The sequence below is a fragment of the Bombyx mandarina genome, chromosome 10 (genome assembly GCF_030267445.1).
Source record: "Bombyx mandarina strain Sakado chromosome 10, ASM3026744v2".
Classification (NCBI taxonomy): domain Eukaryota; kingdom Metazoa; phylum Arthropoda; class Insecta; order Lepidoptera; family Bombycidae; genus Bombyx; species Bombyx mandarina.
This window is the reverse complement of record NC_143217.1, coordinates 14,174,632-14,197,818: the sequence shown is the minus strand read 5'-3', so window position 1 is coordinate 14,197,818 and position 23,187 is coordinate 14,174,632. Positions and strand designations below refer to the sequence as shown.

The window sequence follows — 23,187 nt, the reverse complement described above, 5'->3', positions numbered from 1 at the left end:
TAGTTTGGTAGGAGTTCTCCATGGTGGCCAGAGGCTTGAATACGCTTCTGGAATACTGATGTCCAAGAATAACGGCTATTATTTAACATTACGTGAACTGTTTCATCGTCTGACTTTGAAGGCAAGAAAAACTCTTTGTCATTTGACTTCATTCTATTTATACTGTAGGTACTGTCCTTTCATCGTGTAGTTGATTTATACTAAAATTATTGAGAGGATTTGTCACCATCTCCAGCATCCTACTAAGTAACGCTATTAGGCACCATTGATAAACATAATATTAAGTAATGCCAATCACAATAACCTGGCTGAGTACATTTTGCATTAAAATTTGATAATTTATATTTTGATTAGAGTTAATATCAAATTCTAGGTATCGTTTAGTTACTTATATTCTATATATTATACAAAGTATAATATATTTACAAAATATAGTATATTATACATATAATATAATATGTTTTTTATCTATCATAATGATTTTTAGTTGTATTAATTTTTAAGAACCTAATGGATTAGACGATACGCATGTAATTGACGAGTTACTATTAAGTTTAATACTTACTTACTTTAGTAAGTAAACTGAGACCTTAGAACTCATATCTCAAGGTGGGTGGCAGAATTTACGTTGTAGATGTCTATGGGCTCCAGTAACTACTTAACACTAGGTGGGCTGTGAGTTCGTCCAACCATACCCATAACGAAGCAATAAATAAAAAATATGTGCAAATTTATTTTGTGCAAACTATAAGTTTTTTTTTTTTTTTTTGTTTTATTGCTTATATGAGTGGACGAGCTCACAGCCCAAATGGTGTTAAGTGGTTACTGGAGCCCATAGACATCTACGACGTAAATGCGCCACCCACCTTGAGATATAAGTTTTAAGGCTCAGTATAGTTACAACGGCTACCCCACCCTTCAAACCGAAACGCATTACTGCTTCACGGCATAAATAGGCGGGGTGGTGGTACCTACCCGTGCGGACCCACAAGAGGTCCTGCCACCAGTAAAAAGACAGTTTGTGTGTGATGTCTGCATCTGTGTGAATAAGTGTCATATTACAGAAATGGGTAACTCCGCGATCAATTCTAAGTCCGTAGCGCATATAAATTCCCTTGCAAACGACACCATTCCAATGTACCGATATTCTTCAACGTTAATACACTGCATCATTTAGGATCCCCGAAGCATTCGATGTATCGAAGTAGTTCGGGAAGGTATTTTTAAAGCTGATCGGGTATTTTGTTTGAAGTTCACGGAGCGTGGCCCGCTGCGAAGCCGCAATCCGTTGCAGCACTGCTCTAAGCTGTCTCGAAAATAAATGCCGCGATACGAATTAACTGTGACTTGTATGAGGTTTAATTCAATACTTATTTCGAGTTTTATATCGAATTCTTTAAAAGATAACGTTGTTCTTTGGTCTTATCTCGAATGTGTTTAATGGAAATGCTTAAATTGGAAAAGTTATCACATATTTTTAACTATTTTAGATAGGAATTATGGTATGAGAATGTCAAAGACAGAGCGAAGTGGAGGAATAGAATAAAGAAAACTGACCTCTCTGTGAGATAAAGGAAGAGAGAGAGAGAGAGAGAGCTAAATTGAAATTATGTTAAAGTTTGCACCTGGTGAACTATGGATATCAGATATATGCTGTAAATTGGCTGGGCGTCAGCTATTAGTGATGGTGTAGCTATTTATCAAATAAAGGAATTAGTGGCAACAGTCAATCGACGAATATTGATCATTCTCTCTTTTTTGTGTTTCGTATTGCTTAGATGGAGGTTACTGGAGCTCATAGACATCTACAAAGTAAATGCGCCACCTACCTTGAGATATAAGTTTCAAGGTCTCAAGTATAGTTACAACGGCTGTCCTGCCCTTCAAACCGAAACGCATTCTGCCTCACGGCAGAAATAGGCAGAGTGGTGGTACCTACCCGCGCGGACTCACAAGAGGTGTCTCACCAGTCTATTATTGTTTCTACTGTGTGTCGAGTTCAATGGCAATATTGGCAGTATTCTCAAGGAAAAGCAAGGTGTCTCCTATCTTGTGTGGTCCGAAGCTGTGCCAAGCTGCTTATAATGGGTTTCCAGCTAAAAAAAAACCTCTCACAAACGTTGAAGAGATCTCCGCTAATTCGAAAACCGAAGGAAGGAAGGAAAAAGTTGGAACTTGTAAAATTAAATTTTTAAAATCGCTTCCTTAAAACAATCCCGACCGCACGAAAATGAAAAGAGCCGTTAGAGGGAAAACTTGAACAGTTTTCCACTTGAAATCGTTTGAAAACCGTGAAGGACTGCGACACGGTTCTACAGAGACTCGTTCTCGCGGCGACATTAACGTTATTGATGCCAGAAATATGTTATTCCGAAGGAAATAGTATCAAAGTTTTTCTACTGAATAAATTAACTACATTTTTTTTTATTGTAATTTTGATTTTATGGCTGTTTGGAATTTATGTTTCACGACGGAAAATGATGCGTCATAAAAGAAACAAATTGGATTTTTTTTATAAATTCACATAATCAGTAACACGGTGAGGGGTTTTGTAAGCGAGTACACGTAGTTACTACAACCCTATCTATTTTTGGTGTAAAATATTTGCACTGTACAATCTGAAGGATAGGACTAGGATGAGATCCATTTAAAATGCAATAAATAGCAATTCTACTGCACATAGCAACAACACAAATCGGATCTTTGGTCAGTGTTCAGTAAGTTTAACAATGAACCTAGGACAATATAATGTGAAGATGAAGAAAGAAGAAGAAAGAAAGAAATCATTTATTCGCCAAGCATAGTGAAAATGAGTTATTACATAAATTAAAAGCAGCGTGTATGCTTTGTCATTATTTGACATGTGAATTTTAGTGCAGTGCATAGTTATAATATTATATAATTTACCATTCATTCATCCATAATTCAACTAATAATTAAAAAATCCATTTATTTTCAATGTCGTCCCTAAGAAAATCATTTATGTGATAATAATTTTCACTAATAAGATTATCTTTTAGGTTTTTTTTTAAATTAAAATCATCTAAGTCTCTTAATTTCTTCGGTAGTTTATTAAATATCCTAACGCTCATACCTAGTATACCATTATTCTTTAATGTAGTTTTGGATTTTGGAAAACATAGTTTATCGTCGCGTCGATTTCTGTTTGCCACATTAGACATCTTAGTGAATCTATTGGGACAAGTTTTAACAAAAGATGCAACTTCGTATATATATATAGACAAGGAAGGGTAAAAAGTTTATGCTTTGCAAAATATGGCTTGCAGCTATCGGCTATTGCCAATCCAAACAGACCTTAAGCACCTTACGTTACGTGTTACGATTTATCTATATTCGGATTAAAGTAAGTCTGAATTTCTTAGTGATAATTATTATTTTTCTTTTTCCTACCTAAGCTGATGGTCAATGGGACCATATCAGCGTTACCGGGCTAGTAGATGAGCTCACGGGGCTCAAACCTGACGATGTTGCTAACACGAACCCTATCAAGAGCTGTGCTTCGCAGAATCTACCATCGGATCGGAAACGTGACCCACTGAGAAGATCCGGCGAGAAACTCAGCGGGCTGTGTCTGTGGGTTAATTTACTCGCCGAGCCATTCGTCGCAAGCGACGGGTTCGACGTGAACTATGACCGGTACGTGGGGTACCTAAAAGCACCGTTAGTGAATCAGGAAGATCCGAGATGACGTGTTTTGGGCGACGTTTACCATTGGTAAACCAATGGTACCACTAGCATTCGATCCTGAGGCTAGGTAATGTGGTTTCCGGCGGCCACGATGAGAGGGTTCTTGTGTCGTGCCGCTTTATCGAAATGGAGTATGCGTAATGATGAAACTGGACTCCGAAACGGTGGTAAAGGTATGACGTTGTCAAAGCACCCACTGTTGAGATGTATATTTCATGTCTCGAGGTGGCTTTTAATGCGTAATATTTAGGAGCTGCATTTACTAGTTATCGAGATGACCCTGGTATTCTCCTTGTGATGTATGCATATGTTTTAGCTTTTGTCCAACACGAGATGAGCGAGAATTTGTTTCATCATCATCGCCATCATCAGCTCTACAGACATCCGGTATTGAACAATGACTTCGCTCCCAGTGAACCAAAATTAACAGTCTTCAGCTGCCCACATTCAGCGAATTCCGGCGACCCACATCAAGGCCTGTCTATAAAAATAAAAATCGAAAAGTATACCGAGATCAAACAACGATATTTATGATCCAATAATACGATTTTTTGTTTTCAAACAAACACGTGCGTGTTACGTTTTCATTACACGAACATTTTCACGTATTATTTCATTCTATATTGCTGCGGGATCAGTGATTCGTTTTTCAATTGTTTCAATTCGAATTATGTTTGCTTAGGACTTACGAAAGAGCCGGCATTACATTGAAAACGTGTTTCGAATATTGTGCAAACACGTACCCAGACGATGGAGGTTGATTAATTTTAATTAATTCGTTGGACGTTGTATAAAAGTAATTAGGTCAGGGATAATCTAGCACAAAGTCGCTAGGAACCGGCTTGGCTCCGCGCAGGCCAGGCTTAGCTTCTCCACACAATACCTAAGTAGCACGGCTCATGCAAACAATTTTTATGAGTATGCACCTAACACTAGGGCGTATTTGGCGATGGAAGAAAAACATTGTCTAATTAATAAGTATGGAAAGGTAATTTTCTTTATTGTCCTTGTAGGCAGATGAGTATACGGCTCACTTAACGGAGAGTGGTTACCATCGCTCGCCTATCCATCTAAGCATTAAAAAAAGCAGGGAGCCTTCGATTTCCAAACGGATACAAATCAATGCTTTAAAAAAAAAGGAATCAAAGATCAAACCATGCTGTAATCGATGATCGCGACTGTTTACCCGGATCCGGGTAACCGGTTTAATTAAAACCGGCCCGTAAGTCTCTGCCGCCTACGACCGTTTAATTGCTCCTACAACAGTGCTTCTAGCGTTTGTTGTTCTGTTTGTTTTGTAAGCTATTGATATTGTTTGTGTTCCATCGAGATTAATTAAGATTTCGGAACGAGATTTAGGCTCGTGGATGTTACAGTCAATGTTCGTGTTTTCTCTATCGAATATAAATATTCTGTTGAGAATTTTATTTGATGAAGGTTCTGTTGTCACGAGTGCTTTTAAAGTGCCTACTTATTTACAAAGGACTTTTCGTATATCTATTTCGAAGAGAATCAAAAGCTTTGTTCGCGTATACAGACTAACAAAACAGTGTTGGTAAAAGTGGAGAGGTATTTTGAAAAAATAATAAAATGGGTTTGATATAATTTTTCCTGAGTAATAAAATTTGCCTCGTTTTATTCATCGGTCTCAAAAGCAAGGGGTCATCGATGAGTGGTTTTTGTGTAATATCTGCTAATCTTACCACTAGGATTTAGAAGCGGAGGAGAGTTTTTAGAGATGGATAATATGCGGCAATATGGTCCCGTAGACAACAACGGCCGTAGAAGTTCTGAGTATCAGAGATTAAGAACAACCTCTTCCGGGGATGGGCTGTGGTTGTAGTAACGGAAGGCACATTATTCGTTAGTTTTTGAAATTTTTAATTCTTTTAAATTGCACACTAAATTTAAGTGTTTTTACATAGTTTGCTGGAAGAAAACACGTTTGAATTAAACTTTTTAAGTCTTTAAATAAATATATAAATTAAATAACGGGGAACGAATCACACACGGTCAGCCGACACTAAATTAAGATACCCTTTGTTATGGGTACCAAAGAATGATAGAAATGCTTATATATGTTTAAATACATACATAAATAGATAATAAGCACTCAGACAAAGAGCAAACAAACCTGTTTTTCACACGAATGTTTGCCCGATCTGGGAATCGAACCCACGACCTTCAGTGCGACAGTCAGGCCGCTAACTACCGCACCAACAAGTCAGTCAGCCTTTTTACATTTACTATTTTTTATTGTTATTTTAATTAATTTCAATTAATAAATAATAAGAATAATAAATTAATAACTAAAATATATTATTAAAAGGAGTCCCTTTAGGCAAGGTTCCGAAGATACTTTAATTAATTTTTTCCTACCTATGCTGATAGCCTTGAGAGGCTATTTCAGCTTCGCCCTAACGTTAGTAGGTGAGCTCGCGGGGCTCAACCGGAGAGTTGCTAACACTGACCCTAGCAAGAGCAGTGCTTCGCAGAATCTACCACCGGATCGGAAACGCGACCCACTGAGAAGATCCGGCGAGAAACTCAGTGGGCTGTGTCTATGGGTTAGTTCGCTCGTCGAACCCTTCGTCGCAAGCGACGGGTTCGACGAGGACGGTGACCGGTGCTTGTGGTGCCTAAAAGCACCGTTAATGGATCAGGAGGATCCGTAATGACGTGCTTTGGGCGACGTCGACGGTTTACCATTCGGTCTACTGGGTCGGGTATGTAATTTCCAGCGGCTACGATGAGAGGGTTCTCATGTCGTGCCGCCTTCTCAAAATGGCGCAGCGATGCCGACTGTAGATACTTACTAAGGGAGTCGAGCTCCAGGTCGTCGTGGAGATCCACATTCCTAAGGAACCAAGGCGCTCCGACGGCTATCCTGCAGAATCGTGATTGAATAACCTGAAGGGATTTCAAGTTGGTGCGGGCTGCGTGAGCGAACACTACGCTTGCATACGTCATGACGGGGCGTATACAAGTTTTGTAGAGAGTTACCTTATTACGGAGGGACAGTTTGCTTCGACTACAAAGCATTGGATAGAGTCGTCCTAGAATAAACGCGGCGCGGTCGCGTACCGTTTTTATATGGGGACGGAATGTCATCCCTCTGTCGAGGGTGACGCCTAGATATTTGACCTTCGAGACCCACGGAATGGGCTGGCCAAAGAGAGTGATGGGACTAACGGCGGAGGTGTTTGCGCGCCTACTACGGAGTGGGATGCTCGAAGTGATGTTCGGAGGGCGACCCCTTTTGAAGAGCACCGCTGCGCTTTTCGTGGGGTTGATGTCTATTCGCCACTTCCGGAACCACTGTCCCAGGGTGGCTACTGCGATCTGGAGTCGCCGATGAAGCAGCGACATCTTCCTACACGAGTAGTAGATAGCCGTGTCATCGGCGAAGAGCGCTAGATGGGTCTCCGGAGACCGGGGTATATCATTGATATACAAACTAAATAATAACGGGGAGAGCGCGGAGCCTTGCGGGACTCCGGCGGTCAGTTGACGGGGACGAGAACGAGTTCCCTCTACTCGATATCGAAACGAACGGTTCGACAAGAAGTCTCGTATGATGAGCACGAGTCTGTCTGGCACTCCCATGTTGTACAGTTTATAAATTAAACCGTTGTGCCAGACTTTGTCGAACGCCTTCGCGATGTCGAAGAAGAGGGCGCCGGTCGGGATTTGTTTACGCCTATTTAGTCCTATCAGAATGTGCTCCGTGAGGCGGTGCACTTGTTGTACGCACGAGTGTTTTGAGCGGAATCCGAACTGTTCGTCAATGAGAATTTTGTTCGCGGTAACAAAATCCCAGAGGCGTTTCCTAAGGAGCCGTTCGTAAATTTTTCCTATCGTCGAGAGGAGACTAATCGGACGGTAACTAGAAGTTTCGTTTGTCGGTTTGCCCGGCTTATGTATACCGATAACGTCCGCTTCTTTCCACACCGCGGGAAAGATGCAGTGCGTCATAGCGGCATTTAAAATTGTAGCCAACATTGCTATCAGTTGGACTGGCAAAAATTTTAGCGCGCGGTTGTGGATGCCGTCGGAGCCGGGTGCCTTCCTAGGTTGGAGGTTGTGGATCGCGTCTCTAACTTCGTCAGTGGTAATGGGGGGTAACGCGTCCGAGGGCGGCAGGGAAGCTCTGCGCTCGACCTCCCTGTCGACTAACTCGGTGTGTTCGGGGTCCGCGTGTTGAGTGCTGGTGGTGCACTGCTCTTGCAGTGCATCGGCCAGCAGCTCAGCCTTGTCATCGTCATCGAATGCCGGTGGTTGGCCTGAAGGGCGTATGAGGGGAGGCATAGTAGCGGTAGTTTCGGATTTGAGAGTCCTAGCTAGTCGCCAGTATGCTTGGTGGGAGGGCGCGAGTTGTTCTAGATAACTATGCCAATTATCGTTACGCGCGTCGCTTAAGCGGGAGTGGACTTCGCGTTGTAGACGACGCATCCGAATCCGGTTTGAATGCGTGGGAAGACGATCGTAGGCCCGGATTGCCGCGTTCCTAACTCTTAAGAGATTCCTAAGATCGGGGGACAGTCTGATGCGGTGGAAGCTGTCCTCCACATCGACTTCTTTAGAAGATCTAATGATCGCGGAAGATATGTGTTCGGTAATGATGTTTATGGATTCGACGGTGTCCTCGGGGGATAGATTCGAATCCGGGCCGTAAGGGAGGATTGGCGGAGCGGTGTCGGCTAGGCACGTGCCCAGCTTATTCCAATCCACCATGGTCCTCGTAACAGTGACTGGGTTGTGGGGGCGACCGAGCTGCATAACGACAGGTCGGTGGTCTGAGTCGAGCTCTGACATTGCTTCGATGGAACGCAAGCGCAGAGTTACGTTCCTAAGCAATGCCAGGTCTATAGTGCTCGGACGGAGCGCGATGTTATACGGATAACATGTTGGAGTTGGGGGACCGACTATTTCAAAGGTGAGGTCGTCTATAAACGCGTCGAGACGCCTACCGTTAACGTTAGTACGATGGCAGTTCCACCTAGTGTGGTGGCAATTTAAATCGCCTGCCAGGATGACGGAGTCTCCCATGCCGAACAGTGACTCGATGTCACTGCTCAGAAGGGGCTTGTCCGGGGGAGATAAACGGATGCGATGACGATCGGCTGGTGTCCCGTCAGCGAGATACGGCACACTGACGCCTCGATATGTGAGAGCGAGGGAGTATCGAGAGGGACAACGTGCAGGGCCCGCCTATAGTAAATGGCAGTCCCGCCTTTGGAGACGGTGAGTCTGTCATTCCTAACCATGACGTAATTCGCGACTTTCGGGTCGCGACGCGAGGGCTTCAGACAGGTTTCCTGCACTAATAGAATATCTACAAGATTATCGCGGAGGAATTCGAAAATTTGATCGCGTTGCCGCGCGAGTCCGTTAGCATTGTAGAATGCTAACGTAAGGGAATACGGTTTTTCTCTACCTTTTTGCGCCATTGGTTACCGGTAAAGATTTTATAACGTACGCGACACGGACTCGTAAACGTCCATGTGATCGAAAGCGGCCGCGAGCCGCTGTTCGGGGGTTACCGACCTACGGATAGCGTCAGCGAACGATCGCAGACGGTCGAAGTTGACCGCGGTGACGAAGTCACGCACGAGCGCGAAGTCGTTGGCGGCAGAGGGTTGCGGGGGACGGAACGCGGGCGCGGGGCGAGGTGCGAGCAGGGGCTGGGGCGCGGGGCGTGTCACGAGCGGGGGCGGGGGTGCGGTTTCCGTTCCCGCCTTCGTATACGGCAGCGGTTTTTTCCACGCCGACACCGTGGGAACTGCAGCCGGCACGAAGGCGGGTTTCGGCACTGAAGGCGCCGAAGTCTTTGGGCCGACGGTTCGGGGGCTGGGTGGGTCGGACGTTTTCGCGGAGCCCTAGGACATCCACGGTAGTTCGCGGGGTGCCCTTGCTTAAGGCATAGGACACAGCTGGGAGGTTCGGTCGCGGTTTCCCTATCTCTAACGCAATCTAACGTAGCGTGATCGCCGAGGCATTTCACGCAGCGGGGGCGCGCGTGGCAATTACGCGCCGAGTGGCCATAGAGTTGGCACCTGTAGCACTGCCCGGGAGTGCCACGCTTGTGGGGGGCTTCGATCGAGATCCCGGATAGGCCGCAAATTGTCGTGAGACATGCGATCTTCTTTTTGGCCTCCGGGGTGGGTTCTAACGCCACGAGTATCATATTATAGGGCTGTTTGCCCCGCCCGCTGTGCATCCGGTGCACACTAACTATCGGGAGGGCCTGAGCGGTCAGATCCTCCTTAATGTAGTCTATTTCTAGCTCCTTAGGGACTCCGCGTATTACTACGCGGAGCTCGCGGTCCTCCTGAAGAGCATAGGTGTGGAAACCTATGTTCTCCTTTCGGAGGTATGCTGAGAGGGCCCTATGGTCGCCCGGCGTTGCGACCTTGATCTGAATCCCATGCGCGACGTTACGCGCATGGGTGTAGTTAATTTTATTTGCCTGAAGGGCCTGGGACACGCGATTCCACGCTGTCTTCTCTTGAAGTATCAGCGGGGGCGGGGCAGCTACTTTGGGAGCGGGCGCGGGCTTGGGACGCGGCGGTGGGGTTACGCGGCGCGCGGAGTCCGACTCCGGTGTAACTACTACTTTCGGTCGAGAGGCGGACGCGGATTTCGTCTGTTTTGTCGTGGAGTTCCGGGACTCCACGGCGCGAGTACGCTTCTTTCCACGTGTCACTGTTTGGAAACCATCCGAGGTTCCGGGCTGAGGGCTGGACGCGGATTCAAAGTCCATCTCCGATTCCGTATCGGAGCCTGAACTTGAGACTACGGAGGTCGCGACGGACGATACGAGCGATGACGTAATCGACGCGGGCGCGGGGGTGGGGGTAGCGTTAGGCGCTACGTGAGCCGCATCGTGGGAACGTGCGCTCGAACTTGACGCGGCGGCGGGGGGCGCGCGGCGTGCCTCCGAGGCACGGTTGAGAAACGCGGCGACGGACGCGGGGGGAGAGGGATTGCCACGAGAGGCCCTATACCTAACATACTCGGCCCTAATTGTCGGATACCTTTCCCGGAGGAACCCGACAAAATCCCTGTCACTGATGACACTCTCACTGAGTTCTTCCATGCTTCGGTCTTCTTGCCCGGGGGGGGCGGCCCCGGGACTTTTGTTGAACTCGCCGAAAGGCGAGGCCCCGGATAGGATTTGTAACCCCCCTGTGCTGCAGGACAGCAAGGAGCAGGGGGGGGGAATGCCTATGCCGTGAAAACGGCAATCGGCGGGGAAAAGGAAAGGAACCCGCTCGGGCTGTATAGTGCTACAGCAGGCAGAATCGCGAGCGGGGGTCTAGTCTTGAAAAAGACTGTTTTTTTTGGGAAGGGTTAGGAAATCGCTAGCCTGTGAGTGCCACAGGAAGCCTGAACGTAGCGATTGGTTTTGCCTTGAAAAAGGCAGTTGGTAAGGGTGGGTTCGCGGTTACAAAACTTTAGCGCACAAAAATGGACCTCGATACGCAGATCGCAAGCGACCAACGGATCGGCACGTCCGCACTACTGAATTGTACGCACGATGTATTCACGGTCACTACACTGTCGAGCACAGCTGTGAGTTCAGAGACGCAGCTCGCAAGCGGGCCACGGATCGGAAAGCACGTCCGCGCACGACCGAGTCGTGAGCGAGAATGTCCCGAAGATACTGGCAGCGTTTCCCCTTTTAATAGCTAGACTAATTCTTTGTTCAAGGTTGTTTTGATTTAATATGCCAATAAAGCAGTATCATTTTTATTTTTATTATTTATTTTATTCGTTTTTTCCTGTTTACGATAAAGCACGAATGAACAGCTCGTGGCAATTCTTCGAAGCGCTCCTCTCTCACAATGAAAATATAACATCGTGTAACAAAATGTACATACCTATGTGTGTACATATGTATTTCAATGTTACTGGTTGTTGATGTGTTGTTAGCTTTGTTGTGTACGTATAGGTTCTACGAATCGTCTTACTTTTGTTGGAACGCAACCTTTTATCGGCTTTAAGAGTAGGAGAGGGATTGTTTTCTTTGAAAATGTCTCGCGTCTGTAGATGTTCTCTTTAGAAAATCATTCGGTAAAATCGGAAATGATCGGCACACCAAGTCAAACGATGGCTTTTATTTTGTATTTTCTTCGGTTAAGGGTTTTTTTTTATTGCTTAGATGGGTGGACGAGCTCACAGCCCACCTGGTGTTAAGTGATTACTGGAACCCATAGACATCCACAACGTGAATGCGCCACCCACCTTGAAATATAAGTTTTAAGGTCTCAAGTATAGTTACAACGGCTGCCCCACCCTTCAAACCGAAACGCATTACTACTTCACGGCAGAAATAGGCTGGGTGGTGGTACCTACCCGCACGGACTCACAAGAGGTCCTACCACCAGTAATTACGTAAATTATAATTTTGCGGGTTTCATTTTTATTACACGATGTTATTCCTTCACCGTGGAAATCAACCGTGAACATTTGTTGAGTACGTAATTTCATTAGAGAAATTGGTACCCGCCTGAGATTCGAACACCGGTGCATCGCTCAACACGAATGCCCCGGACGTTTTATCTGTCACGATGACTTCAAAATGTGAGAGATGAAAAGAGATTTGAATATAATAAAAGTATTTCTCTTATACGAGTAATCTTCTGCATCTAACCCCCCCGTTGAGTGTTTATGACGCTTAGAATATCTTTCGTGGTCATAGAAGACCTTTGGCGTCAAAAGTGACCTACGCCATTCGAAACGAATATCTATAGTACCGTATCACGACTCGTAACATTACCTTAGCCTGGAATGGAAAAAAGCTTCGCGGCTGAAATAGTGCGGGTGTACAATAAGTCTTCCCGCTAGTAAAATCAGAGCAGGATTTTCTTCAAATGTAGTAACATTGATCGAAGATTGCATACTGCGACCTCGGATGGCATATGATAGTAGCTAGTGCTGATCGAAGATCCTTATGCGTAGCTCTTAATCACCAGGTAGTGTTACAGCCGTATACATTATTTTCACGAAAACATCATATAATCAGATTTAGCCTAGTGGAGCCTATTGTCATTAAGTACTGAATATTACTACTAACGTTGTCGAAGTCACAATTTCTACAGGAAACTTTTTACAGGGAATTTTTCTTACTTGTGAGTCCGCGCGGGTAGGTTGCCTTATCTATTTCTGCCGTGAAGCAGTAATGCGTTTCGGTCTGAAGGGTTGCCGTTTTAACTATACTGAGATCTTAGAACTTATATCTCAGGGTGGGTGGCGCATTAACGTTTTAGATGTCTATGGGCTCCAATAACCACTTAACATCAGGTGGGCTGTGAGCTCGTTCACCCATCTAGGCAATAAAAAAAAAGAATAACTATTGACCTTGAACGGTGACTGTGATCCTGGACATGCCCAGAGCTTTTGCACCAATTAACAATAAATATACCATCCGCTGTCCCGTCTGCCTTTGTATGCTAATGACGAAGACTTTTCAAGCCGTTGTTTCTATGTAAAGCCCATCTTGATGCAAATTCCTCGGACAAAGATGTTAACGTATCCCAAACGATTGAGAAAGATGGGTAACTGCGCAAAGCCGATCATTTTCAGCCATTTTCCTCTGTGAAACGGCCTGGCGTTACTCTGCGCTCGTAAACTCGAATCGATAATCAATGTTTTCCCTGTAAGAAGGTACTCTCATATTACCTCGGAAAACGCTGTAAATCTTAATAAAGCCTTGCGTCGAAACAGGATTATTTTGACAATGTATTCCTAACCCCCACCTACACTTCTGAGGTGTACTAATTAATGAGTATTTAGTCCATATGGGTGGGTGCGTTCCGGTTTTAAGGGTGGGGCAGCCATTGTACAATTCAGATTTCAGCAGCATAAATAAGCTTCCTTGGGGAAATATTTATGATCTCTTTTTGGTATAAGAGAAAGCTCTCCGAGAAGTGAATATGTTAGGCTGTCTAAGGTGCAGCAGTACATTGAAGTTTTCTCCTCGTCATAAATCTGCTTGCAAGTACCTGTGGCAAGGTGGATTCTGGTGTATGTGCTTTGGTTGGTACCTGGCTAACAACTAATAAAGAAAACTTACAAATTTTTATTTCAAACATCAAGATATTTAGCAGATGATATAATAATATATTATTATGAAAGGTTTACGGTACCGTAAATAAGAAAGGAAAAATACTGTGGGCTTAGTCGTCAAGACATTTGGTATAAGCATGATTTTCTTAAGCAGATTAGTGTTTTTTTCCCCCTACCTATTCGTTGGTAGCGTAAGAGGATATTTCAGCTACGCTGGGAGGCGTAGGAGAGATTACGGGCTCAGCCTTAAAGAGTTTGCCAACACTAGCCCTAGTAAGAGCAGTGCTTCGCAGAATCCACCACCAGATCGGAAACGCGACCCACTGAGAAGATCTGGCAATACACTCAGTGGGTTGTGTCTGTGGGGGACTATTGTATTATTGAAAAAATAGCCATAATGGATATTAGGTGTAATGAAATGTAGCCATAAATGGTACTCACTAGCAACTCAGACATATAATTGATTTTTAAATTTCATCATGTTCATCTGTACGTCATTGTTCATTCGTGCAAGTCCATAGACCATTGACCATGTCCATCCAAATCCATTGACCATGTCAATGCCGTCCAGCTTGATATATGAGTTTAATTTTTTTTGTCACCTTTGTAGACGTACGCGCATCTAGCCCATCTGATAGTCAGTGTTTATCGTCATTCAAGGATATCAGTAATGCAAGAGGTAAATTACCCCCTCTAAGCTGAGCCTTTGTTCGCCCACCTGTACTAGTGAAACTGGAAAGGCTAATGCCAGTCCAGAAGAACGTCAATATGAAATTATAGTATTCATTAGGTGTATACTCAAAACATATTACCACTGAGGAACAATCACCTCTCGTCAATTTAAGCCACACTCAAATCACATTTTAATGACACACAATGACATATTTTTGTAATTAAAACAAAAAGTGCCCAGATCGTGTACTGTAAAATCATCATTGAACATTGCTTATTACCGATACCGAGGCATGATCGTTAAATAAAATCCTACAAAAGTGCTGTATAGTCTAGAAGGTAGGAGCTTAATAGTGTTTTTTATATGTTACGTACTATCATGATTTAATGTATGAAATACACCTATTCATTGAAACTTTTTTTATATTTAAAACACAAAAAGATCTCTATTTCAGTATGTATATACTATGTACTATACTATAATGCACTGCGAATATTTTAAACAGAACAACGAATATATTTGACAGCATTTCTATATTTGACAGCAAGATGACACAAGTATGACACATTAATTTTTGATGATAGCCAGTGGTAAGCATCATCTCAATGTTATAAAATTAGAGTTTGTGATACGTCAATTGAATAGTATGAACAAAAACAAAACATCAATGTGACTATCCTTAGGGCAGGATGTCACAAATTTATTTTGTCATCTGAATTTTACTATATCCGACCATAATTATAATTTAAAGTTTCGTATGCACATTAATTATTACAATAATGATTATTATGATGTAAGTAAGTATACTGGTGGTGGGACCTCTTGTGAGTCCGCACGGGTAGGTACCACCACTCTACCTATTTCTGCCGTGAAGCAGTAATGCGTTTCGGTTCGAAGGGTGGGGCAGCCGTTGTAACTATACTGAGACCTTGGAACTCATATATCAAAATATTAATGGACTCCGGTAACCACTTAACCATCCACGCAATAAAAAATATATTTTAAAAAGGGTAAGGGATTAGGTACTTCATTTGTTGTTGTGAATCGTACTAACAAACCCTAGAAATCTGGCTTCTTACTAATTTATATTAACTTAGAAGTCTGCAAAACCAGCCCAACCTCCTGGTCAATAACAAGTGTACTTGGCACTTAGCTTCGCAATAACGAGTCTATCCGTTTGTAACGAGGGTCTCCGCAGTAAAAATCGCAGTCGCACTTAAAGCTTAAGCTGCAATTCAGAACGGCATTTCATTTTGATTCCGTTGTAATTTAATAGTTAATGAGAGCTTTTCAGGAGCTTATTAAGCGTGTACTTATATAGTAAGTATTATGTGCTTTGGTATTGCACAGTTCAGAATTTATGTAATGTATGAGCTCGGGTTCAATTTACTACTCATGCGTTTGTTAATGAAAATTTATTCTATAGGTTGCATTTTTTTAATGTCAATACTATTTTTTTTTTAAGTTGTAAGGCAGACAAGCACACTTTTAGATGTTGATGGTGAATGGTCACCGTCACCGATGGTGCGTATCACTAAAGATCTTTTTAAAACTTCGATTGAATTTCAAACCAATTCATTCCGGAGCGAGGAATTTGGTTCAGGCTGTATAGATGAACTCTACTCAATAAGATGAAAAAAATCCTTAGGGTTATTCTCGTGAAGCATACGGTACAAAACACAGAGAAAACCGAGATTAGCTTTGCACTGAGTTTCTCATCAGATCTTCTCAGTGAGTCGCGCTTTCGATCCGGTGGTAGATTCGGCGAAGCACTGCTCTTGCTAAGGCTACTGTTAGCAAATTCGTCTGGTTAGAGCCCCGAAATCTCACGTACTTGTTCAGCAAATAAGTCGTCGTGGCCTAAAGGATAAGACGTCCGGTGCATTCGTATCGAGCGATGCACTGGCGTTCGAATCTCGCTGGCGGGTACCAATTTTTCTAAGGAAATACGTACTCAACAAATGTTCACGACTGACTTCCACGGTGAAGGAATAACATCGTGCAATAAAAATCAAACCCGCAAAATTATAATTTGCGTAATTACTGGTGGTAGGACCTCTTGTGAGTCCGCACGGATAGGTACCACCGCCCCGCCTATTTTTGCCGTGAAGCAGTAATGCGTTTCGGTTTGAAGGGCGGGGCAGCCGTTGTGACTATACTGAGACCTTAGAACTATATCTCAAGGTGTGTGGCGCATTTACGTTGTAGATGTCTATGGGCTCCAGTAACCACTTAACACCAGGTGGGCTGTGAGCTCGTCCACACATCTAAGCAATAAAAAAAAATAAAAAAAAAATCTAATATGACCCCTTGAGGTCACTAGAATAGATAGGAAAAAAAAATGACCCCTTCATAGACTCCAAGGTTCCAAGTCACGAAACAATCTCAAACGCAAAAATAGAAATTCTCCAACTGTACTGGTAAAGCATAATACGGAGAGAGCAAAAAACGAGTAAAGTTTGATACGAAAAATATAATTGTTTTCTTCAAATAAACAGGAAGAACGTTTTAATCTTATATTTTCGCAATAAAAGAGGGGATGAGACCGCAATAAAGGAACTAACTTTCTAAAGAGACGACTTAAAGCGATTAGTTGTTGTATTTTTTTCTGTTAATATTCCATGTATGCTTTTTTGGACTTTTTGGTTGGACTAGCTCACGGCTCATCTGTTAAATGATTACGGAAGCACATAGACATCACAAGATGAATGATCTATGTAGATATGAAATCGTTTACATCTAATGTAGTATTCTTTATTTATTTATACAGAAATTAAAAAAAAATGTATATATACTAGAACAATGAAACTAAAACTAAAAACCTTAAAAAATATAATTTAATTACTAAAATATATTATTAGAAGGAATCCCTTTAGGTAAGGTTCCGAAGATACTGGCAGCGTTCCCCCTTTGAATAGCTAGATTAATTCTTTGTCCAAGGTTGCTGCCAGCTCTTCGGTCTCCTGTGATGTCGACTAACCTTTTTGCTATTTCCTGAAAAAGCCTTATAGGGCTAGGACCCCACGGACTAAGGGTCTCGATACCGAATGGGACAAAAAATATTCGGAGCATAGACCCCTGTATTTGTATGCTTTAGCTCAACGACGACGATTTGGCGCAAATGAAGGAGATTGCTCCCTATAGCATCCCATCGCGTTATATAGGTGAAAAGCCCCGCTTCAACTGAGAATCGGACAAGAAATCAATAGATCTCTAATCACCCGACTAACGAGACAGTTCAATTATAATCTATATATTAATACGTGAAGTAAAAACTTTGCATCCCTTTTTACGAAAATTGCGCGGACGGAGGATTATGAAATTTTCCACACTTATAGAGAATATAGAGAAGAAGTGCACAATGCTAATATTTTTTTAAAATAATGCATAAAAGATACATTAAATCAATAAAGAAAACATTACACACACTACATACCATGTATTTGACGCACACACGCATGCATACTTTTTATTGTCAAACTTTTGTTCTTGACGTCTGTTGTCAAATTGAGATTAAATATTGTTTGTCTTTGTTAATATTTTTCATAGTGTAGTCTTGGCGAAATTTGTGATTATAGAAGTATAAAATACAATCATAATAGTGTACAAACTTACAATTCCAATTAATTATAGTCGAATTTCGACTACTGCGGGACCTCTAGTTCAATTTAAAACACCGACAGAAAGAATTCAGTGAACTATACAAGAACATTGGAACATCCTTACTACATATATTCGTTTCATCTAAATTGACTTCCATTTGTAGTTGCGTGGGTTCGCAAAAATCACAGTGCTCTTTTAAAACAAGCTGCACTGCCAATTGCAGACTCGGTCAGTCGACGCGGCTTTTTGAGCTTTTTTTCAAAGGTTTTCCATTCAACTCCACTCTCGCTCTACATTTGAGCCGAAAAGATTAAAATTAGGTTAGGGCTTACACACCGAAGGACTCATTGTGGGACGAGAACTTAAATTCATTAATTGTTAAATAGAAATTTTAGTTTTTGTCGTCTTACAAATATGCTGAATTACTTTTATAATTTGACTGTAAAAAAATATGTCGAATGGTCTTATAGATGGTTAGTGATAAGGAGCTTATAAGCATAGATTATACACTTAATATATTTTATAAGTTTATAGACAGTATAATGTAAATTACGCCATCCTCTTTGGATCTTGGATAATAATTATAACATTAAAATAACGGTATATTACGTCCTGAGAGAAGCCGAAAACCGAAGCAAATGGAAGCTGATGGTACAAAGAGCCACGAAGGGCTTTCAGGGACACGACCTTCAGCAATGAAGGATTTGAATAAGAAGAAGAAGAAGAATATTACGGTATATACGGTTCAGAAACAGGCAAGATGGTAATTTTCCGTGAGGAATCCGAATAAGCTACTAGCGAAGTGAGTTCAACGCTTGATACTCTGGTGAAAGTTTTGCTTATACTGTGTGCTCGTCAGCTTGCGAAGGCAAAAGAGACCTATCGGATAATGAATAAAGGTTTCCATTTCCAAATAAGTTTAAGATAGATTTATATCTCAAAGGAGCACTTACTTAAGCGCTCAATAAATAATATTCGGTCTAGACTTGAGGGGTGAAGGGTCAATTTTCGATTTTATTAAGTGCCAGAGCTCCTCAAAATTCAAATGGTAACCGATATTGAGTAATAACTAATTTAAGATAACATAAGACAAACCTAAAGCAAATATTGAACAACAGAATATATTCAAACTTTCCAAGAAACTGTATCAGTTTTGAGAAGAACAAGCCAAACAAAGTATAAATATATTCAAAATAATCTGACTGGATGGATGAAGAGTTGATACCAGTAAAATTTATGACGAAGTTGAAAAATTAGTCGGAATAAAGATGAGATAACACACAGTCATACATACTCAACGCACTCACACAATTATGCATAAGATAAGCATCTGTTTGGTACATCTTGCTTCATCACTTCGAATTACAAATAAATAAATCACATTCGTCTTCGACAACTACTGCTCCCATAAAATGACCATCAACATTGGCGTTCCACAAGGCTCATCCACAGTGCGGTTTTAGAGACCTTTCCTGCCAAGTTACATTCGGCTTCGGAACGAAATACCCTCCTCTGTGTTCCCCGAGTGATATGATGTGTCTTTCTATAAAAGAGGCTCGTGGACAGCAAAAGGTTACCCCCAAAAGAAATACTTGGTTCAATTACGTTTATTTCACAGAGTTCCTAAGAATATTAGCCTATCGTCTGCGGCCACGTCGTTCTGACATAAATTATGAATCCAGACTTGCTCTTTTCCAAGTCCAATCTTTGGAAGCTCACCGTAGGTATTTTGATTTAATATTTTTGTACAAAATTTTACACTCCCGTATAGATTCCACGGAATTTCTCTCGAATATTTCTATCAACGCCCACTTCAGAGCCCGAAATATGCATTTGATAAACCTCTTTGCGTTACGGACATATAAATATAATATATCACACTTTGTATATCTGTGGTAAAAATGGCCAGGCAGTTTAATGATTTGGCTAAATGTCACGGTGGCCTTAATATCTTTGAACCTAGACTCAGGGGATCTGTCAGATGTGTGAAGGATATCCTATTTAACAATGGATAGTTATCAATACTTGTAATTTTGTTTTCAATAGCCAAAGCTATGTACATCAATATGGATTTGCTGAGTGCACATACCACTTAGATTGCAATCCAGATTAGATCTAGGTACTACTTGTAGGATTTAGCTAATATGTACTGTAATGATTGTAATTTGTTTTGTGCATCAATAAAAAAATGTGACTTACCGTTCTGACGTCACTCTCGGCTCCGTTTGCGAGGTATTGCGTCTGTTTCAAATTCGGTGCAAGCAGTTGTCTGTGGACAAAATAACACATTTTAATATCACCACTACTTTATACTACTTAATGCCACCATACACACGAGATTATGGCTTTCCTTTAAGTGGTTATTGGGAGTTATACTACAAGGGTCAAAGTCTAAATTATTTTGTGCACTGGCTGTACTACAAGCGAGATAATTAATTATCCGTGCGGTAATTATGACGTAATACCAGGATTTGTGCTTTATTTTTTAATTTTATGACTTTTATGAATTACAAGTGTCAATCCTATCAGTGTCTACGATTAGATATGATGAAGATTTTGTTTTTTGAGAACTGAATATTTAAGTTACAGAATATATTTTGAGATTTTTTATACGTGATTCCTATCCATTTGGTGTAATGGTTACAACAATCCATAGACTGAACAATGTGAATGCCAACATGAAGTCGATGCCTCAACTGTATTGTTTAAGCCTCGAAGAAATTCCCACCCTTCATATCAGAAAGCATGACCATCCACGGCAGAAGTAGGTAGGACGCTGGTACCAGTAAATACCAGTTGGTAGTACGCTGCTGAGAATTGAACTGCTCCAGTGCATTCCTTTGTCGCCTCTTACGACACCCATAGCTCGGAATCCGGTGGTGCTATTTTAGGTTAAAGACACACACCAAAATAATACATAAATAACACACACACTAATTTTATTTTAAAACTAGCAACCCGCCCTCGCTTCGCTTCGGAAACTTTAAATTTTATTATTGATGGGCGAATCCCGCGATGTTGCGCGCGGTACGACAATAACTGCGGGTGACGCCGCGGGGCGAAGCTATTCTGAAAAAAGTAGCCTAAGTTACTTCTTATGTCATCAGCTACCTATTAGTGAAAGTCTCATCAAAATCGGTCCAGCCGTTCCAGAGATTAGCCGGAACAAACAGACAGACAGACAAAAATTGTAAAAAATGTTATTTGGTGTATGTACCGTATATATATTTATATGCATGTAGTAAAAAAGCGGTTATTTCAATACTACAAACAGATACTCTTATTTTATTTATATGTATAGATAAGAAAATATAAATTACAGTCAACAATTGTCATGGCGATGTTACGAATAGCTTTTTTTTTGGGAAAATAAAAGATTTTATTGTTAAACTAAATATCCACTAGATTTCGCCATACCATCCCACCTAAATATGTGGAAGGTAGTAGTAGTAGTTTTATTTGTCCAACTGGAAAGGCAAAGGTATCATACGATACAGCCTAATCTTTAATATATTTTTTATATATGAAAAATGATATTATGAAATCAAATGAAGTTGATTAATATGAAACGTGTCATGAAATGAAATGAAAACTAAATGGAATGAAATAAAATGAGATGAAATGATATGGGATGAAAAATAATCTCAGTAAAATGGTGGTCATTTACTTAGACTTTTTCAGTGGACTTTTTGGAGGATCCCGAGAAGTTACATTCAGCGGCTTTGTTTCATTTTCCCACATTTGTGTACTTTCACAGATACTAAACAGTTAATAAACCACCGTTATTACACATTTAAACCTGAAGAAACACTAAATATACAAAATAAAACAAAACACATAACTTCACTCCCCGCGTTCCCGCCAAAAAGTCTTATGTGGGAAGATCGGTATTTTTTAGTTACTTCAAACTGACACACTAGATTTATTTTAAAAGAAGATGAATGTCAATCTCAGTCATCGATTGAGATTACGATGCTACGTGTTTTTTTTAAATTAAGATTTTAAAATCCACTAGTTTTTGGCCCTAGACTCGCACATACCTACATAGTGTATATAACGTTAGCTGTAGGTTGATGTTAATATTCCAGAAACTGTACTCGGGTGCAGTCAGTACAGCAAGAGTAAAATAAAGCAACTAAATCAGAAAATCGTTGAAAGAATTAATGTCGAATGAATAAAACCACAAAAAATTGTTTCACGTGCTCTACATAACATAATCTACAACTTCGTATTTGGTTGAATTTTTTATGATACAAGAAGAAAACCGTGTATTCTTTCAATATTTCATAAAGTCACAAACATCGCCAAGAATTCTCAGTCTGGGCGCGCTGACTACTTTAATTCCCCCGGAAAACATCGCTCAGATATAATTTGTGGCCGAAAACGAGAAAGTTTTCGGTTTCACGCGGCGAGTATTTCGTATTTTTGGTGTAAAGCGTTTTCCTGCGTGCCCGGCGCGAGATTAACAAAAATTTGAATGACTTTACTATCGCGTTTATCGAGTTAGTCCCTCCGTTAACGTAAGTTTGCTTTTCGAGTAAATGAGGATCACAGATTTCAGTTTAAAAAGTCAGGGTTAAATTTACTCTCTCAAATTTACAGTTGTTCAATAATTTTGTTAGTTTTAAAGTGTTTTTGTTTTTTTTTTTCTGTTAATTATCCGTTATTTGAACATAGATTTTTGTTCGTACCAACTGCTTCTAATAATCTTTTAGCATTTCTTTGAATTGAAAATATAAATAATAGTCCACTTTAAGCGCATCTACATCCGCTTTTTTTGTATATTTGGCAACCATTTAAAAACTTCCACTGTGAAATCCATTTATGTCAATCTCCCAATTATATTCGGCTTATGTTTCTTATGTCACGAAAACTAATTTGCCAACAATAACGGCACAGCTTTTACGGAGAGCAGGGTAGTGTGTCATGAGGCGTAGACCTAGGCGGTAATGAGACCTTAATTACCCAAGATTAATTGGACCTCGACCAAGTGAAGTTTGAGACTAAGATTATAAATTTTTGCTTAGAAAAATAAGGAACCGACCAACGATGTTGTTTCTCAAAGTCGGAAAGACGAGAAACGATATCGATGAAAATAATGTACATGGTAGTCATCATACAACGCATAATAT

At 41.3% G+C, this 23,187-nt stretch overlaps 1 protein-coding gene across 12 annotated transcripts in view; it reads right to left on the bottom strand.

Moving 5' to 3' along the window:
* mmd (disintegrin and metalloproteinase domain-containing protein mind-meld) overlaps positions 1–23,187 on the bottom strand; it is a 937,314-nt gene that overhangs the window by 483,477 nt on the left and 430,650 nt on the right. For all 12 annotated transcript variants that reach the window (XR_016323709.1, XM_089730674.1, XM_089730671.1 and 9 more), the window contains one exon: positions 20,255–20,324. Coding sequence is in view for 11 of the 12 variants with exons in the window: in XM_089730674.1 (XP_089586800.1) it covers positions 20,255–20,324 (70 nt within the window). In the remaining variant the exon portion in view is untranslated. The remainder of the gene's footprint in view (positions 1–20,254; positions 20,325–23,187) is intronic.